A 21,264-nucleotide genomic window follows, 5' to 3' on the forward strand; every position below is an offset into this window, starting at 1 on the left:
TCGTCAAGCATCTTGGTATCCGGAGCGAGGACTATACAGTGTTTTCTTCCGGTAAACGTAAACACGTAACATCTGCCCCGCCCCTATCCAATCAGAAACCTTCCCTGCCCCAAACCTTGCGCAGACCTGAATAAAGGCGATTGAACTGATCTCCCATGTAAACCCTCATTCGGAATGAATATTTCCCATGTAAACTACCTGGAAAGACTTTAATTCCGAATGATTTCATTCAGATTTATTTCATTCCGAATGAGAAGCTATCATGTAACCGTAGCCACTGTGGGTTCTCTCCGGGCACTCCGGCTTCCTCCCACAGTCCAAAGACATGCAGATTGGGGACTAGGTTAATTGATAACTCTAAATTGTCCGTAGGTGTGAATGTGAGCGTGAATGGTTGTTTGTCTCTATGTGTCAGCCCTGTGATAGTCTGGTGACCTGTCCAGGGTGTACCCTGCCTCTCGCCCGATGTCAGCTGGGATAGGCTCCAGCCCCCCCGCGACCCTCAAAAGGATGAAGAGGTTAGAAGATGGATGGATGGATGGATGGATGAATGAATTGTATCAAGGATATTTTAATTTCAAAATCATTAAGGCAGTAATTTTTGAGGCAGTATTAAGCCGTGCCATCGCTGCTACAACTACACGCTTCCATGTGCACCTTTGCCAACCCCACAAACACAGTTTATTGAGAGACAGGAGCATAGTAATAGCTTTAACAAGACTGAAGTTGAATTCCCTTTCATAGAAATACCAACTTCCAGTAGTTTCAGTGGGAAAAATTATATAATTGGTTGCATTTATCGTCCACCTGATATTGACATTAGTTTCTTTAATTATGTTTTATCTTCTACTGTAGAGTTTATAAGTAACAAAGGAAAGGTGTGCATTCTTCTAATTTATTAACTGAATTCCTGAATATTTTTTATGTATCCTTTTTTCATCCTCTCATCTATAAACCAACCAGGACAACAAGTAAATCTGCAACTTTGATTGATAATATATTTAGAAATTATTTTGATCATACAGTCAGCTCTTGGTTATTGTAACCTGACATTTCTGATCATTTTCCAATAATTCAATTTTTTTTTTAACCAAAACCAATCAACAAGACACACCTGACGTAAGGATGAAATGTCGAAGTTCACTAAAAAGAATGAAATCTTATTTATAGCTTGAATGAAGGAAGCCTCATGAGATGAGGTCTTCAATAATCAGGATCCTGAATTGGCTTACCTTACTTTCATGAAAATATTTACATCCATATTTGATAGATGTTTTCCCCTTGTTCAAATAAAAAAGGAAATGTAACCCAAAAAATTCAAAGCCCTGGATCATGCCAGGTCTACAAAGAGCTTCAATTAAAATGAATAAATTATATAAAAAATGTTTTGTTTGCCCCACCCCATTTAACATTGATGTTTATGAAAATATAAGAATTATTTCACAAAATTACTCCATACTGCAGAAAAAAACAACATAAAAACACTACTATTCAGAAAAATTCAAACAATCCCGTAATGATATAAAAAACACATGTTACCTCAATAATGAATTACTGAATAAGAAAAAAGCCTCCACTACTATCCCATCTCAATTATCTGATGGTGTGAGAAATTTCACTTATCTTTTTGACATAAATGGTTTCAGTGATTTCTTTGTAAATATCGGTCCTTCCTTAGCTAAAAATATAGAGAGTACAGATGAATCCCTCTTGGTGAATATCCTTGTATCGGTACGTTTGACCCCCCCACCTCTAAAGAAGTATGTGATAAAATAAGATCTAGTCTTGTAAAGAAGGTACTTTTGTCTATTGCTGAGCCCCTCACTCATGTTTTAAGTTTATCCTTAAAAACAGGTGTTGAACCAAGTGACACTAGTCATTCCACTATTTAAATCAGGTGATTCTAGCACATTTACAAACTATCGTCCCATATCTGTCTTACCCACTTTTTCTAAAGTTTTAGAGAAACTAGTATATTCAAGAATTAAAAAACATCTTTGAGAGCTGTAAAAGCACTGTATAAATAAAATGTATTATTATTATTATTATTATTATTTAGATGAGCGCAACATACTGTACAGCCACCAGTATGATTTTCGGGGGAAAAAAAAAAAAGAAAAGTCAACAGAAATGGCCCTTTTGCAGTTTGTTCTTAAAGTCTCTACAGCCTTACAAAGCAAAAAAATGATCTTGGTATATTCTTAGACCTGTCAAAAGCCTTTGACACCATCAATCACAATATCCTTATTGCTAAAATACAAAAATATGGTTTTCATGATGTTGCTCTTAAATGGTTGATTGATTATTTAACGGACAGGGAACAATATGTATCTCTAAATACGCACAATTTAAATAGAGCTAAGCTGTTTTGTGGGGTACCTCAGGGTTCCATCCTCGGACCTCTCTTGTTTTTGATATATATGAATGATTTACCCGGGGTCTGCAATAATGTACTGCCTCTTTTATTTGCTGATAACATGTGTCTTATTGCCTCACATGAAAATTTAAGCACACTGATTCGAGAAGCAAATGGAGAGCAATCATCAATCTCTAAATGTTTTCAGATGAACAAAATCTCTCACAGTATGAATAAATCTAATTTTATAATATTCTGTAACAAAAATAAAAAGTATACTAAAGAAGAAGCCAAATTATTCATAGACAATATTAGAATTACTCAGGTTCCTCATATTAAATTCCTAGGAGTCATAGTAGATGAAAAATTAACATGGAAACCATATTGAATTTGTCTGTAAAAAAGACTTTTAAGTCAATTGGAATATTCATTGATAAATGAACGAATGATAAATTACTATTTATTACAGCTTAATTTATCCATATATCATGTACTGTAACACTGTGTAGGGTGCCACATGTCTCACTTTTCTCAATACAATGTTGTTGATTCAAAAGAAATTTTTGAGAATGACGAGCTTTGCTAAAAAATCTGATTCATCTGCTCCTCTTTTCAGTAAATACAAACTGCTATCAGTTTTGCTATCAATGTGAACATATACCAGACTCGTGTGTTCATGTACAAATATGTGCACCTAACTCATCAATTGCTGAGCACTTTTCAGAATTTTGTAAGTTTTCTTCAGAAATTCATTCTTATTGTACAAGATGCTCAAAGGACTTCCATCTTCCATATTGTTGGATTCACATCAGCCTTAGGTGGAGTTTGCTCACTCCTAACAGAGCCAGCCTTAGACTTTTGGTGGCCCTAAGCAGGATTTGGTTTGGGGCCCTCCTTTTGAAATGTGTTCTTTTTATGGCACTGTTGCAAATATCACACATGATGTACAAACAACCATGTGAAGACTAGTGTTGTGTGGTGGGGTAGCGCTTTGAGAAAGGTCTGGAATTAAGATCACACTCCTTCTTGTTTTTGTTTCTCTAAACCAATCACAATTACCCTGGGAGGAGCTAAGCTCAGATGCAGCAATGGCCCTAAGAGGACTGTGTTAGCATCACATGGCTAACATTTCTTAACAATTATTAACGGGGTTCACAACAGAGTCGAGCTGTTTCTTTGTGTGAATGCGTGAAATTGCTGAGACTCTATTATGGCTCAGTGTGGGGTGTTACGGCTGCTGTGTTAGCTTGTGCCAACTTGGCAGACTGGGAGGAGAGCTGCTCTATTGACACCGGCAAGAAAAGTTTGCTGATCTGGCAGGGGGCGGGCTCATGATGGTCCAGGATCAGACCACAGCGCAAAAAGGATAGAACTCAGATATTGTTAGATGTGGCAAATCAACTCTGTCTGGCCGTGTCAGAAAACAGATCAACATTGGGCTTAAGAGTCCTGTGAGACGGAATCTGGGCTTCAAGGTGCGTTAACAAGTTGTTTTATTTGTTGTAGATTTGAACAACAATTGATTTAAAAAACAAAGCAGGCATGTCTTATTGCATGATCCAAATCTTTGTCAAGCCATTTTCAATGTGTAAGTTGTCAGCTTGGAGGTTGTTGTTTCCTGTAGTGAATGAGATTATGAAAGCAGTATGCAGATAGCAGGAGGGAGGGAGAATGTCTGCTGAAACAGTCAGCCAATGGCATGCTTAAATCCACAGTCTACATCCAGTGAGTCAGTAAATCCTAAACTGGGACCTATTAGCAGCAACATGATCTTTGAATAGACTACAGTGAATACAGTATTTGTCTCTTACTCCCTAACCCTATGAACGGTTCTTCTCAGGATGTTTCGATCGATCTGGTGAAGGTATGATGCATATTTTAGTGTTGTAGTCTCATTGTAAAGGGCTGGATCTAACCTGTCTTCATGTGTAAGAAAAGATGTGACACAACCTAAAACATGGCAGTCATATATGGAGAGGAGCAAACATTTAGGCTATTACAAATATCTAATAACATTGTATTAAGTCTGGTACAGTGATCAGATGAGAAAGACAAAAGGAGCACAGTTTTAAAATGTGTTAAAATGTTAACATTAAATTGACCAAGAAAAAGGCAACATAACGTAAACATGTTGACAGGAACCAAAACCAGAAATCAGCACAACTTTAGTTTGAAGCACAACTTTAGTCTTAGTTTTTTCTTTAATTGATTATTATCACCGTGACATTTCATATACAAGGGTTTATACTTGAATTAATTTGTATTATTTCTCATGAGGAACTTCTTAATATGATCATTTGTAGTGACACAGTCAATTCCAAACTGGTTGAAACATCCAGTGTGTTGTCAGTATTTGTTGGTAAAAATGGCACCAAATGTTGTTAATTTAAGTTTTTATTTAGTTATTGTCTCATGTCACTGCTGATATTGTTTTATGGGTGAGAGCTTCCAGCTCAGAGGCTCCTATCTGAAACCAGGAAGTGAGACAGGAGTCATTGAGGTATAGCTAACCTCTTTTATACCTGATCAAATGATGTTTTTGTGGATATGTGACAGGAAATGACAAAAATCTGGGACACATCTTTAAAGGGCCAACATTTTCATAAAAATATATTGTAAAACAGAGATAATTATAGCAGTACATTTTGACACCTATGTTAATAGTATTTACTGTTAGGTTTAGATTTTGAGGGCCTTTAATACATTTTTTAAATTGTAGGAAGTTGTGAATTCTTGTGTGGGACAGGGCTGTTTTCTGACACAGGGCAAGCTAAAAAAAATGCAAACAGATCGAAATATTTTATAAATCCTATTTACTCTATTCAAAATAATTCCTTAAAAAATAATGTTTCACTCTCGAAACAGAATTGGTGTGTTTATAGGTCATCATTCTAAGGTGTTTTTTTTTTTTTTTGTAGAACAAAATTTGTCCGAGCTTTCAAGAATGGGCGACAAAGGCTTTATTTTAACTCCACTATTTCATATACTTAGATTCTCCTCTTTATTTCTACTGCTGTGATTCTTTATTATATTACATTATTATTATAATTTATTATTATTATTGTTATTATACTTCAATCTTCTTCTTCTTCTTCTTCTTCTTCTCCTTATTATTATTATTATTATTATAACAAGTTTTTCAATGGCCGGGACTTGTTTATTTGACAACAAATGACTTTGAACCTTTTTGTGTGGGGCCGGCTCTTACTGAGCAGAGGGTTAGATATCAGCAGGTATGAGAGGATTAGGAAGATTAGGAGGATAATTTTTGCATTATGTTTTATAAGATAAAATAAGATAAAAAAAATTTTAATCCCACACCTGGGAAATTCGCGTCACAGCAGCTCAAAGCACAGACAGAAAATGGAGGGTGACAATGTATAACTACCTAAGTTAAAAAAATAATAAATAAATAAAAAATAATAAATAAATAAATAAATAAAAAAAGATTATTATGTATTGACTCATTATTCGGGCAGATGGATGAGGTCAACAGCAAACAGAAGCCCTTACCCATTCAGGGGAGAGCGTGCAGGATGTGTAGTTGTTCCTCTCTCTCTGTGGGAGTGGTCTCCTACAGGTCACGTGGTCTGAGCCTTTGTTGATTAGATTCACAGGAGAAAGAGCAGGAGGACAGGAAAAAGTCCCGGTCCAACCGACCTACTGCATAGCCTTCGTCAATTGTCGCTGCGCTTCGGTCTGGATGCTGCTGGAAGCCCCTTCGGACTTTTACCTGGATCTTTTTGTCCGCGGCGATCCGCGGTTCTCCCCGCCCGGTTTGAGTGCGAGGCAGCGGGGCTGGGGGATGGAGGCTCAGTCCGGGCTGTGAGCAGACTGGTTTAAGGGGGTGGTGTGGAGGTGTGGGGGGTCGGTGTGAGAAGAAGCCCCAGGCCCTGCTTTGCTTTGTTATCCCGGGCTCCAGTCAGCAGCCTTCCTCCCGGCTTTCTCATCGTGTTTTCCAGTCTGTTTGTTCCCTGGTTCACCATGGAGCTTTTCTCCTGAGAGACACTGGAAGGAGTTTTTGGAGAGAGGAGGTGAAAACACATGGACAGCATTAGGATCTAAGCCCACAACGTTTCATACTGCGCCGTGTTTTTCTATTAAAGGACCAATCCAGAAAAAAACACATTCTTTTTATTTATTTTCCTCTCTTTGTACCTTTTTATCCTCCTTCTCCTCATCCCCCTCTCTTTGTACACCTGTCTATCCCTACACATACACATCTGTCGCTCTGTTTTAAGATATATCTGTATTTATCTCCATAAACCTCCTGTACCTCCCTATCTCCTCCTCTTCACCTCCACTGAGCTCCATCTATCCCTTTATCTCCCTTTAATTCATACCTTTCAATCCCAACCGCTCCCCTCCATCTGCCTCTCTGTGCTTTACTCCTCCCTCCCACCGGCCTCCATCATGGCTCCAGAGTGCCGGTTCTCCTGGTTCTGCTGCCTGCTGGTTCTGCTGGTTCTCCCCGCCGCCGTCCGGAGCTCGTTCCCCCGCAGTGGAGGCAGCAGCAGTGTGGACTGTGGGCCCGGGAAAGCCACCGACTGTCCAGGTGAGACACAACAACATCCTGTTTACACCTGAACGCGTCACCGTTCACCTCAGAGTGGAGGTCAGAGGTCACATTCTTATTTATTTATCTGATTTGCTCTCTGTCACGGTGAAGCTGATCACGTGATCCAGCTGTTGTCATTGACACATCTCTGTGTTTCTGTTGTCATGACGACTGTGGCAGCAGGATGAAGCAGAGAAATGATGGAGGCTCATGAACTGCTCCCTGATGATGACCGCTGCTGCGGTCATTCATTCATTCAGTCAGTCATACTAAAGAGTACTAGTCATATCTATCAATGTCATATCAGTGTAGTCGCCATGACAACAGAAACATGAGGTCACCAACAACACCTGTACAGTGTAAGAAAGGTTTAACCTGCTGAAGCAGCCATGTTGCTCACTAAAGGCTGTGTGTCAGTTCAAGGCCTCTGTGTTACAGTCTGTGTGTGTGTGTGTGTGTGTGTGTGTGTTGACCACTCCTCACTTTAACTGAGCTCTATTTTAGAGTTAATTACAGGGTGGAGAAACAGGGCGAGGTTAAATGAAGGAGTACCCTGTGTGTATGTGTGTATGTTCAGCCTATATGAATAAGAACTCGTGGATACATCAAACAGGAACCACAGTCTGCTGGGGCCAGTTGCACCAACAGGGCTAATGCCTGGTCTGAAGCTAAACTGGTCATAACTTGGCGTTTTAAGTCCGAGCTTATAGTTACGCTGATTGCACCATCTATATTGTGAAAAGTCAGATTTCCATGTCTCTTAAAAAACAGAGCAGATATAGGTGCACTGATATAAAAACTGTGAAAGTATCAAGGCACTCAGTCCACAGAGAAATACTGTCAGTCTGTATTTAGACACTGTGCCTTTAAATGAGCTGTCAGGATTTTTGTGAAGTTGTGATGTCACAACTATACGACATAGACTGAATCACAATGTTCATCTACAGTACTTCCAGGTAGAAAATCCTTGCGTCACGTACATTAAAATCAAATGGTGCTGAGCAGACACTTCATCAGTTACTTAGTTTTTAAGCCACCTAAAAAGGCCCACCCAATAAATTTGGTATCAGTCTAAGCGCTATATTTAGAATATTCCCAGTGCTTTTCCTCGCTGTCAGACAGTTTATCTGACTGGAAACTGAAGCTGTAATATAAAAGGCACCAGACTCCACCAATAAAAACAGTCATTTTACTTTGTAGAACACTGGAGTTGCTGGTCAGCTGCTGCAACTCAGTGCTGAGGAGTAAGGTAAAGTGTTACAATATTCTAAATGTAGTGTGCACTGACTGCAAACTGACACTGATTATTTTAGGAAGTTAAAAGTGTTTTGCTGTGGCCCTGTCAACAGCAGGACATTGTTCAGCTGTCGTGCTGATAGATTTGGTTAATCAAAGATAAAAGCAAAGCAACACAGTAGTTTACAATAAGCATGGCAGAAACATCAGACAGGTCCGACCACCATGTTTCACTATGTTTACAAATCTCCTAAATTCAAATCGATTGCCTGTGGTCTACCCAGAAGTGATTATTGTTTTGAGCTTGACGTCCCAATGATTCAGTCTATAAGTCACAGTGTTGCACTGGATGACTTGTTCTTTCGTTACCATGAACTTGGGCTGCAGCTAAAGATCATTTTCATTGCTAATTAGTTTATTAGTTATCAGCTGATAGGTTTTTGAGTCAGTTGTCAGAAAATATTTAGAAAATGTTTATCAGTGTTTCCCAAAGCTCAGCATGACATCCTCACGTCTTGTTTTGTCAACAACCCCAATTCAGTTTATCATAGACGAGTAAAGAAACCAGAGACTAAGACTATTCACATTTAAGAAGCTGGAATCTGAGAAAGTTTACTTTTTTGTTCTTAAAGGATTACTCTAACACAGAGGTCTTCAACAGTTTTCAGGCCAAGGACCCCAAACTGATGGAGAGATGGAGCAGGGACCCCCTACTATATATATTATATATTAAATTGTGTTTTATATTATCTGGGCCTAGTACCATGTATAAACACACCTTGTTCTTGTGCATTAAGCTATTCAGATGATACACAGGTTCATATATTCATGTTTTTATTTTAAACATGTGCAAGGTACAGTGAGTAGGGTGGCCTTGCCACTGCCATTTATAAACATATCTCGTCAGCTGATACCAATGCCAAAATCAACACTGTCTGTCAATTGCATGATAATCAAGCATGCAAGCTATTCAAATTGACGTTTCTATTTTAAACATAAATGTGCAAACAAAAGTGAGTGATGGCCTATTAGTGCTACTGCCATGCATAAACATACCTGTTATCTTCCATACAATACTAAACTATTAAAATAATGGACAGATTCATGTTTTTTTTAAACATACTTGTAAGGGGACAGTGAATCCTCAAGCCATCTGTGGATGGCACTTATAGGCCTACTCTCACGTTAGTGAGATGTCTGACCCTGATGAGTCGCAGACAGCTTATCTATCCTTAGATGGATGTAGATTGTCAGGCACTGGGTCTATCCATGTCTTGTCTCTGTGCCAGGAGTCAGCCTCAGAAAAGTAGTTCCTAAATTGACCCAAGCGCCTCCAAGTGCGCAAGAATTGCAGTGTTTCCCCTAGTTGCATATAATAAATATAGAGATATAATAAATGTTCCATATGTTCAATATAATAAATGTTCAATAAATCCTCCATATAATTAAACAAGGCATACACCCATATAGGGGGGCGGTAATGCTCATGAAACACCAGTCTCCATCCGCTATTAACCAGAAGAAGAAGGAGCAGCAGCAGCAGCAGTAGCAGCAGTAGCAGAAGTGGGAGAAGAAGAAAAAGATAAGACCAGCCTAAAGATTTTTTTCATCATTACTAGATACTGGATGCCAAGATGGCGCCTATTCATTCCGATGGAGTTGCTCACCTGGTTGAGAAACTGCTAAAATTAATACTGTGCATTTGAAACTTGTACAGAAAACACAGACCACAGCTGAGAGTTTAGTTATGTCTGTTTATTGATTCCGTTGTCAGCTAAAACACTTGTTTAAATGTTTAAACTGTCTGTGCAAAGAGTTGGACACGCTGCTAAACAGAATCAAGACTTCTTTGTCTATTTAATGTTTTATTTATTGAAGGTATTTCGTTAAATTTGTTTTGAATTTGCCTCAGATAAACCAAAATTAACCATCTGGCTTCTTCAAATTTAACTCAGGAGGAAAAATCAGCCTTTAAACTTGAAAAAATAAAGATTAAGACTTTCTTAGATAATTATTGATATTGGCTGATATGAAGTATTTTATTGTGATGATATGTGACATTTTTAGCCATATTGCCCACCTTTACCTAGAAATCCATCAAAATTATTAATGTGATGATTAGTTGCTTTTTATACCTTCATGCAGGCAATAGCTACCCAGGAAATCCAGAGTTCTCGCGAGAACACAATTTGAATTTGCTCAGCGAGTCACTCTGGCAATCAGTAATGATGCTCATTACCCATGCCCTTTGAGCCGAGCTGCACCAATCACATCGGTGTATCTGATATAGGCGGGCCAGAGGCTAGCTAAACAGATAACGACAGCCCTGCGACGACGAATTCCCGAATCAGTCAGTAAACATTGCAAGATGGCTACGGATGAACACCAGTTGTTTGAAACGGCTTTGGCCGCTACAATGAACGAGTTAGACTTGGCTTTTTCTCTAAAAGAGGAACAGAAGACGGCGCTTGAATCTTTCCTTTGCAAGAAGGACGTTTTTGCTGTTTTGCCGACCAGATACGGCAAGAGTCTAATCTACCAGTTAGCTCCACTGGTAGCTAAGCTTTGGATACGTCACCCCGTGTATTGTTCTGATTGGTCGTAGTGTTATCCAATTGCGTGCAGTGATATTTACAAATGCATGCTTGGTGCCGCCCCCCGAGTTGGGCCATTTGCATTACTCATAGCCAGACCCTAAATCTTTCTTGATTTGGGTCTGGATTTCCAGGCTTGGCAATAGCTGCAGCCAGAGGGATTGTGTTTTCTGGTTGTCCACCCATCCATCTGTCTATGCTAAACACTATATCTCAAAAATGTCTTGAGGGAATTTCTTCAAATTCAGCAAAAAATTTTCACTTGGACTCAAGGATGAACTGATTAGATTTTGGTGGTCACAGGTCACTGTGACCTCATCTGTTTAATTCTTGAGAACATGATATCACAAGAACACCTTCCTTTCAGTCAAGGATGGATCATCATATCTCAGGAACAGAAGGGGAGACAGTTGGTTAGATACTGAATTGGTGACTCTGATCTTGAAATTGTGCTGATTGTATAGATCTTCTGTGCTGTCAGGGGGAAGATGTGTGTGAAGCATCCATGTTTTCACAGACATAGATGTAAACTGGAAGTGCAACTTCACTTGTGCACAGAGGCATACAACCACAGGGCAAGAATTCTAGTTTTTTAATACAGTGGTTCTTGTTTGGTGGCTAAAATTTTAACCAATTGAGGCATTGCTCAGCTCTGTTTCATTGTACATAAGTGACGTGGGGGGTTTTCTGTATGGAAGTTATTGCAAACAAACTCTCGGGGAGCTCCCAGAACAGTTTGGTCCATATACACATAATGTATGAAAATATTCCCCAAAGAAGTCTCTATTTCCTCTGTTTGATTAAAAACTAAAGCAAGCAGCTATGTTAGGAAATTACTGAGAACTTTTCTAAACTTGAAACTGTATATTTGTGTTTTTAAAGATTAGTAGGAACCAATGGGTTCAGACCTGAGAGACTCTACACAGTAGAGACAGTATTGACAGATTGTTTATAGTTTCACTCATCACATTTTGATTTGTTGATAACAAAAAAAAAACCATAGAAGAGCACCAGATTTATATTCTGTCAGAGTTTGTTTGTTGATGACTTAAACTTTTACAGTTTATGGATTCTTTAACTTCTCTGATCTAAATCTAGAAATCTAAAACTAAACTAGTTCTTTTAAACACATAAGAAAAAACTGGCTTGCTTCAGTCTGTTTGAAAGCATGGCTTTAAGGGATTTTTTTTAGGATCTAAAGGATAAAATCTTTGTGAGTTCTATTTTCAGAAGATCTGAACTCTTTCTCATCATGTTCACCCACATCAGCTCAGTCACAGATGTTCCCCTGGAACAGACACACCACTCTGTCTCTGAGTCTCTTCAACCCTTTGTCATTTACAAGCTTGTGACTTGTCCAGTTGTCTGAAACAAAAAATGAATGGTGTGTGTGTGTGTGTGTGTGTGTGTGTGTGTGTGTGTGTTTGTGTTAAAACACAGTGTAGGTGATGATAGAGCAGATTTCACCAGCTGAAACTCAGCAGGGTCTGATCAGCACATACTTTTCCTGTTCTTTCAGTGGAGACAGAGATCTTTACAGAAATAACTAAAACTGCCGGTTTACTGTGGTTGTAGTCAGACAGTTTTCTGGTTATAATATTTGTATGGCTGATTAACAAACAAAAAAAATGGGATAAGAAATGTTAATGTATCATCAACGCAGCTTTATCTTCAGGGATTATCGGCTAAATAAAGTGATGCCCTTTATAGTCAGAAGTATGTGGACACACATGCCCACAAACTTAATTGCCATTTTGATCTGAGTATGTTTTTTTTCCTGGTTTGGACCTCTAAATTATAATGATGTGAAACTGATAATACTAGGGCTGTACCCAAATATTCGGATATTCGAATATTCGTTTCTATGGGTAGGTATTCGTTATGAAAATTTGGTATTCGATATTCGTTTTTTTATTTGCTTTTTTTTTTTTTTTTTACATATTTTTTGGTGCTAAATGTAGTCTTTTTGTTGTTGATAAATGTAGGTTATCAATAAAAATCAAAACTTTTAAAATGTATTGTTAAAAATGTGAAAATATAGTATAGCCTACCAACTGAGCTTGTGCGCACGCCACTTTATCACTATTCCCTCTAACTTGTAGCTGTTTTTTCATTATCTTTTGAATTTAATGTGAATTATGGAACCGTTTTTGTCAACGTTTGTTTCCCCCATTTTGTACAATAAATTATTGTTTAAAGTTTCATTTCATATTGTTTCAAGTTTCTTTTGGAGTGCGTGACACAAGTATGTTTTGAAAACGACCGCGGACTGTCACCTGCTCAACGCATCAGTACCTTCGGGTGCCATGACAGTAATAGATTATAGATTAATAGATTATAATAATAATGGCAAAATATCATTTACAGACCGGTTTAACAGACGATCACTGCTGCCTGACCTGCAGGTCCATTTGCGGGTCCCGCGGGTTACGGGTCGACCCTCGCATCACTACTCAGCTCAGTCTATAAATGCTTTACACAACAGTAGGCTATAGACATTATATTCTATTCAGGCCGGCAGAACCAGCAGCGCATCGGCTCTACAGTGCACAACACTGCTGATTAACCATTTTATTGCAGTACAGAGTGTCTGCCAGCAACCAATTACTTGCAGAGGCTTCCTGCAACTTGTTTCAACAGTTCCGATTTAATCAGAAGAAAAATTAAACAGGATGACTAGCCAATGTGAAAATCAAAATAAAGCACAGAATAATGTACTGAAGGAGACTGTTGTGCCGTCACATTTTTTTGTGGTTTGAGAGCAAAGATCTGGTCGCCGCTGTGCAAAACACCGCAATACAATTAGGTCCGAAAAAACCCCAGAGTCCCCGGCTGCCACAAGATACCATCCTTGTCCGTCCAAGCAGTGCTAAATCATTGTTCCAAATTAGGCTGCACCGAGTTTGAAAGAGAGACTGAATAAATAAGAGATATAAAAAAAGACGTAACCACCATAAAGTTTTCACCGGCCTCCGTGCTGCTTTCTACTGTTTACTAGCCTCCGGCCCATCCATGGCATTGAATGTGATGTACCAGGGGGAAAAAATGCATACTTGTCCGTTGCGGAACTGTATTCATGGCTGTGGTCTACTGGCAATGGGAAAGGAGTCTTTCACCTATTGAAGTGGGTTTTGTCCGTGTTTAAAAATGGTAATTTTAGTGGAAAAGGGATATTTAGCCCCCTTCCCACTGGATAAAACACCCACTAACATCTAGTTTTTATATTTAATGGGAACAGTTACAATTGGCATTAATTCTCAGGACTAATGACTCTGCAATAGTCACATGTATTTATTGGCTCCAGCTGATGATCAGCAATGATGGAAATACGACACCTGGGTGGACATGCAAACTTTTGCCCCTTTTCTAGTTCATTGCAATGATGTAAAAAATACAAATACCGTCCGTCTCAGTCCAGGCAGCCCCCAAACATTATTCAGAATACGTTTGCGGCAAGTTTAAAAGATAGACTGAATAAGTAACATGTATAAAAAGACACTAACATTTTCACTGACCGCCATGCTTCTTGCAATTGTTTACTAACCCTGTTCTCTGACACTGTTTTGACACACCAGAAAAAAATAAAAAACAGAAAGGAATACTGGGAATACTGGTCTACTTGGGAGTGCATGTACATAGCTCTGGTCTACTGGCAATTGGAAAGGAGTCAATGGCCTATTTCTATCTAGTAGAAAGAACTTTATTCATCCCCGAAGGGAAATTCAACTGTCCAGCAGCTAATTAAAAAAACCTGTCATATGCACACTAAATTTGGTGGATAAAGGGGTTTACAGACATTCATTTACAGTGGTGTCTGATACATGAGGGGTTGGTGAACAGAGGCTGTTGGTAAGACTAAACAGTGCTGGTGGTTAGACAACTGAATGGGCCATGGAACTGCCTAATGAAGCCAGAGAGGGCAAGCGGCCGAGCAGATATAACATAGATATAAGGCAGAGTCGTTTCACAAAGTATCTGCTCTAATAGTAAGTTACCAACTTATATAATAAAAGGTTTAAGGGAAATCTTAATGCTTCAGCACACGATGGGCATTTTCGGCCCACACAGTTCTGGGGGATTCCTAAGAGGGACGTTCCACTGGGGAGCTTCCCAAAGAACTACCATCAAGGGCTTTTTCTGTGTTTGCATTTGCATCGCCAATAGAAACGCTAAAGTAAGCTACAGTAAGCTGGCCAGCTGTTGGTATAGCAATGTCACTTTAACTTTGTGGGGCAAAAGATCACCCTGTATTTTCATGGTCACATATATGCTCAGTAAAGCACAGTAAAACATGGTCCATTTGTCCATGTTTTCTTTCTTTTTTTCTTTTTTGTTAGAAGCTGTTGTTTGTCGTTTGTTGTCCGTTGATTTCAATGGGTTTTAAAAATGGTGATTGCCGGTGCTGTACTGGCTGTGCTTGACCTATCAACGTACGCTTATATCTGCACAAATCATTATACACTTGCATTAGTCATGGTTGCTCTTGTGCTGGGAGAGGACCTTCTCTGCAAAAGGAGCTATAAAAGTCCCTTAAAGTCCCTTAGTTCTAAGTTCTACGTTTGTTCCTAGTTTTTGCAGTGCGGACACATCCAAAAAGGGGTTCTTATAATTATGACAAAGTTCGGTCTGATCCGAAAACGGTTTATGATGTTTTAGACAACAGTTTTTTTCTAACTTTGTGTCAGTTATGAGAAAACCAGTCCCTGTTTCAACATATTTTTCCTGGTTTGGTGTACAAGATGTTAAGGTGTCCACATACTTTGGGCAGTGTAAATGCAGTCACAGTTGGATGTAGGTTGGGGAGAGAAAAACAAGGAGCAAGATAATGAAGTCATAAGAGCGTGAGAGGACAAGAGAGATGGAGTGATACAAAGAGAGAGAGAAATGTTAGTCAGTCTTCGCCTCACTGATCTTCAGAGGATGAAAACGTTCGTCCACTTCAGTTTGAGGCCGATCTTCTTCACTCACTGCCCTTCATTACCGACTGGCCTTGAATCAGCTTCATTTTCCTTATCACCGAAGCTTTAAATCAAACTTGTTACTGACTATGAGATGTTGTTGTCACAGTTCATTGATTCATCAGAGTTCTGAATCAGTGACCTGATCAGTGCCTGAAATCCAGTTCACAACACAGTGACTTTCTCATACTCAGAGCCAGTGGGACCTGAGTAGGGGTGAGTTTGTGTACAAAAATCTCTAAACGTTTAGAGTGGGTAATTTTTTTTGTGTAAACGTGTACAGGGGTTTCACTGCTGGGTGGTGCTATTGCATTATACCAATAAAGCCCCAGTTATCCAAATACCAACCGAACGGGCCATTTAACTAACGTGCCGTTTTAATAGAATGGAGCATGTAGGCTACTGACCTGTCTCACAATATTTCTTGTCATATTCACAGTTGTTACCAGCCAGCCCTTCGCTTTAAGACACTTTCATGCTACGGGTGGTTGCAGTCTGTTTACAGTGTTTAGATAGGCTCCAGTTACAGCATAGTCGCTGTGAGAAGGCCCTGCGTTATGTTATGTTTTCCTGCTGTAGAGGAGAAATAAATGTGCTTCTGCATGGACGTGAGTTCTGCATCCTCATTCTTCAAGTAGAGTTGGTCCGGACTCCTAGAGCTAGTTATCAGCAACGAGCCAAGTTGTAAAGATAATCTACAGAAAACCAGTGTCTCCCAACTACGGTTCAGAGCGCTAGACTGGAGAAGGTAACACAGTTAGTCACAAAAGCAAAAGAGTTGACGTGCTCGACTCGCTGTTTGAAAAATCACAGGGTGCTGACCCAAAATTCACAAACTAAATAAATCCAAATGTCAGCACTCACAAATATCATATATATCAGTCTTTTAATAATGCACAGCAGTATCACAAACGGACGCGTTTCAGCACTTGGCTTTCCTCAGCGTTAACGCTGAGGAAAGCCAAGTGCTGATATACATGATATATATATATATGATATTTGTGAGTGCTGACATTTGGATTTATTTAACACAGTTAGTCAACAATTAGTATCACCCCCCTCCCCCCTAAAAAAAAAAAAAAAAAGTTTTTCGTGTACTAATTTTGCATCACCGTTTATGGTTTCAAACACGTGTACACGTTACCCTAGACCTGAGGCCGTTGTAGTGTGAAGGCTGATGTGAAACTCAGGTCTGGTTCAGGAATCTGTCCTTGGTTTACTTCAAAATTTAAGTCTTTTCCAGTGAAGTTTTTAATCAGATTTTGTCACGAAAACAGCAAAAGACGGCTGGGCTAAAAAAAAACTTTCAGTCTCTTTTTGATTGTAGGAACTTTACAAGAATAAAGGAACCTTTAATGAACTCAGAAACTTAAACTTTATTTTGCAGTGCAGGAACCAGGTTCCACATTTGTGTAGAATCTGGTTCCACATAGGATACGATTTTTCATTGTCCGGGAGCAATTATTGACACCTGTAGCCTATAACATCTTTCAGATGATAATATTATCAATGATGACTTTTGTTGAAGTTTAAATATAGTTTTGTGATAGACATTTAGAGAAGTAAAAATAGGTCAAGATAAAAATATAATATGAGGAACAAAAGTTAACTTTATTATATAATGTTAATGTAATTTTGTACAAAAGCAAGCAAAAAATCACTTCACTTCAGACTGGTGTCTCCAGAATCTTCTACTTTCAGTCTTTTCAGAGCTGTTGGAAACACAAACAGGACTTCACTTCCTGACTTCAGTCTCTAATTCTAGTTCTTGCCTTTACTTGTGATGTTGCTCCAGATTTTGTTACTAACGTTAGTTCTTGCCTTTATTTTGTGACTTCAGCTCCTGATTTAGTTGCTAACGTTAGTTCTTGCCTTAACTTTCTGACTTAAAGGGATAGTGCACCCAAAAATGAAAATTCAGCCATTATCTACTCACCCTCATGCCGAGGGAGGATCAGGTGAAGTTTTAGAGTCCTCACATCACTTGCAGAGATCCCAGGGGAGAGGGGGTAGCAACACAACTCCACCTAATGCAGGCAGACGGCGTCCCAGATTAAACGTCCAAAAACACATAATTGAAACCACAAAATATCTCCATACTGCTCGTCCGGATTGATCCAAGTGACCTGAAGCCCCGACATAAAAAGTTGTTTGGAAAAATGTTTTTAGCCTCATTGTAGCCTGTAGCTCTAACTGCCTCTCTGTGGACCGCGCTCACATGTGCGTACTTGCGCGTGAGACCAGCGAAAGCACGTGAACACACATGAAGGCGGTGCCCATATCTCTCGGTCTTGCGCAAGCACACACACATGAGCGCAGTGTACAGGAAAGCAGTTAGAGCTACAGGCTACAATGAGGCTAAAAACAGTGTTCAAGTGACGTTTTTCCAAACAACTTTTTATGTCGGGGCTTCAGGTCACTTGGATCAATCCGGACGAGCAGTATGGAGATATGTTGTGGTTTCAATTGTGTGTTTTTGGACGTTTGAATCTGGGGCACCGTAAGCCTCCATTAGGTGGAGCTGTGTTGCTACCTCCTCTCCCCTTGGATCTCTGCAAGTGTTGTGAGGACTCTAAAACTTCACCTGATCCTCCCTCGGCATATGGGTGAGTAGATAATGGCTGAATTTTCATTTTTGGGTGCACTATCCCTTTAAGCTTAAGCTTCAGATTCTGGGTTTTGTGGTTCTCCAACTGTGAAACCGTATCTTGCTCACATTTTACAAACAGCTTTATGTAGGTTGTGATTTGTGTTGTCAGTGTGTAAACGGCAGCTTTACTCACTATAACTCCCCATAGAGCCTCCTGACAGGGTCTCTTCAGACCTGTCTGACTGTAAACAAGCTGTAATTGGTTGGTGATACTACCAATGGTTGTCAGATGAGAAGTTAGTAACTATAGCGACCAGACATCATTGAAAAGCCTTGGCTTGTGTGTCAGGTGCAGACAGTGTAGTGGTAAGTAGATGGGTAGGTTACCAGAGAGGAAGTGGGTATACTCTTCTGTATATTTCAATGGCTTTTTGGCTGATAGGTTGGTATACTGTAAATAGCCAGAAAAAGCTCTGGCCCCATATACCGGCGTATATCCTCTACTAAACCAGTGGATGTCGACATTGGTTTCACTTTATTTGAATGAAGTGAAAGCTTGGAAATGGTTTAGTCATGTTTACATCGTGATATAAGTAGAACCCGATCATTACTAACCTATATGTGCACTTACGCAATCACACTCATCCCTCAAATATGGCTGTCAAACACTTGTGACAAAGATATATAATAGAGGCAGAGTATTTTACAATTTAACAATTAACTTTGTCAGTGCACTAAAATAGAAAATTCATTGGGAATTTAATAATTAGAAACTACTTAAAGCATCTTTTTCTGCATTATGTTCTGGTAAAAATAGACTGTTCATATCAGTGTACATAGGACAACATATAAACTAATACTGATACATCTATGATAGGCCGATATCCGCCGATAAAACTGGCCAACTGATATATCAGTCGGGCTCTCTCTTCGACGTGCAGACCACGGATGGATTGGGGGGCTTCATGATGGGGCAGGCTATGGGACAGTGGTGTCCGGTAGCCCTCCATGCTGCCCCCCGACCCATCCTTATCTGTTCTCCAATTTTAAAGCACCACATACACCTACATCTTGGGGGACAGATGGGAACAGGTTCCAGGTGCCTTATGGCTGCACAGGCTGCAGGACAGCAGTGTGCTGTAGCCATCAGCCTTGCCCCCACCTGTCTCCTATGTCCCTCAATTTTAATGCACCACATCACACTTATGGGCACTCACATTCACATTCACGGTGTAGGGTTAATGTTTCTCCGTCAGGGATCGGAGAATCATAGTAAGAGGGGGGGTGGTGGGTTTACACACACTGTAGGTACGCATGGCGTGGCTCGTGGGGCCCGGCCCTCCTGGGCTGGGGGTTGGAGCCAGGGAGCCCATTTACATCATGGTGGTGTTGCTGGGTTCCCGGTGTCTGGGGGGTCCCGTGGCCCTGTGGCGGGTGGGCCGGGTGGCGCCCTGGGGGCTCTGTGGGTTCCTGCCGGGGTTCTGCCTCCTGACCGGCTGTGGTTTTTGGGCCCTCTGCTAGGGGGTCCCGATGGGGGATTGACTGCTCGTGGTGGGCCGCTCTCTCCTGTGTGTTGGTGGGGGCCCGTCCTGGGGGGTTCGCGGTCCGCGTCGGGCGGTGGGTGGGCGGGCCCTCCTGCCCCGCCTGTCTGGGGTGTGTCTCTGGCTCTCTGGGGGTGCCGGCCATTGCCGCCCCGGGTCCTTGGGCCTGCGTGGTGTCCTTCTTCTCCGCATGCACTGTCGCTATATAACTCAGGACTTAAGCACCTGCCCCCTCCCCCCTTGCTTGTTTCCTTACTTTCCCCTTGACACACTTTGGTGTATCACGGCCCTCTCTGGCTCATATTAGGAAGTTTTTCCAATAAAGGCTGTTAGGCTAGTCTCCAGGGAGGGTGGGTGATGGTCACAACCACGCATTATGGGTATAAAATACTTGACTGCAAGATTAACAGTGCATCAATCTTCACAAGAAGCTTACACCCTTTTGTGACGCTAAGCTATGAAGACCAATGCAGACAAGTAGGAAAAAGAAAAAAGAAAAAAAAAAATCAGTCGGGCTCTCGTTATAGAGAGCTTAGTTTTGTTACTGTTGGGTGGTGATGTAGTTAAGAGAAGAGATTCCATGTTGGTGTGTTTTAGAAAAACAAGAAGCTTTGCATTCCATTTTGTGACATCCATGTTGGCCTCTTGCTGGTTGACTACCAGATGTTTAAAATACATTCCCATCAGCCTCACTATACTTTGTGTGTACTGCTATTTTGATGAAATTGAATTATCGTTAATTAGCATGTTTGCATTGTCATGTTGTAAGCATGTATGCATTTAGCTCAAAGCATTGCTGTGTCTAAGAACAGCTTCACAGAGCTGGTAGCATAACTGTAGACTCTTGGTCTTGTTACTGGCTAATTGTAAAATGAAATACTTTTCTATGATTAATCAACTCATCACCTTAGTGCAAAAATATCTAATATTGATAGGAAATGACATTAACTTTTACATAAACATAGTTGTAACTAAATGTTGACTCTGAAAATTGGAATCAGTTTAAAACTTAAAATCCTAAAATCTCCAGCAGTGATGTGAAGAGTCATTAAACACAACAACAGACCTCCAGTGTGCAGACAGAAGCTGACAGAGAGGAATCCTGGGAACACAGTGTTTCTGTTATTTTGTCCACCCCTGCAGCAGGCCCTCTGTGTATCAGCAGGCTGTTCTGGCAGGCTCAGCACACCGAGGTATTTACTAATTACAGGGGAAGCGGGGGTCACGACCCCTGTAATTACCAGCTCTAATTGGCTAGCCCGCAGGACTGCCGACCAATCAGCTGCCATCAGGAAATTACTACCCTAGATAATAGTGTGTGTGTGTGTGTGTGTGTGTGTGTGTGTGTGTGTGTGTGCGTGCCGGCCTGGCTGTGTTTCCCACACTGTGTTCGTACATTACTTTGGTTCGTTGGTTTCAGTCACATTACTG

General features: G+C 40.3%; 1 protein-coding gene across 1 annotated transcript in view; it reads left to right on the forward strand.

Moving 5' to 3' along the window:
• Nucleotides 1-6,463: 6,463 nt before the first annotated feature.
• LOC117264591 (tomoregulin-1-like) overlaps nucleotides 6,464-21,264 on the forward strand; it is a 44,639-nt gene continuing 29,838 nt past the window's right edge. The window contains exon 1 of the mRNA XM_078162999.1: nucleotides 6,464-6,911. Within this exon, the coding sequence (XP_078019125.1) occupies nucleotides 6,770-6,911 (142 nt within the window). The 5' untranslated portion in view covers nucleotides 6,464-6,769. The remainder of the gene's footprint in view (nucleotides 6,912-21,264) is intronic.

Source organism: Epinephelus lanceolatus, chromosome 20, assembly GCF_041903045.1.
Source record: "Epinephelus lanceolatus isolate andai-2023 chromosome 20, ASM4190304v1, whole genome shotgun sequence".
Lineage (NCBI taxonomy): Eukaryota > Metazoa > Chordata > Actinopteri > Perciformes > Serranidae > Epinephelus > Epinephelus lanceolatus.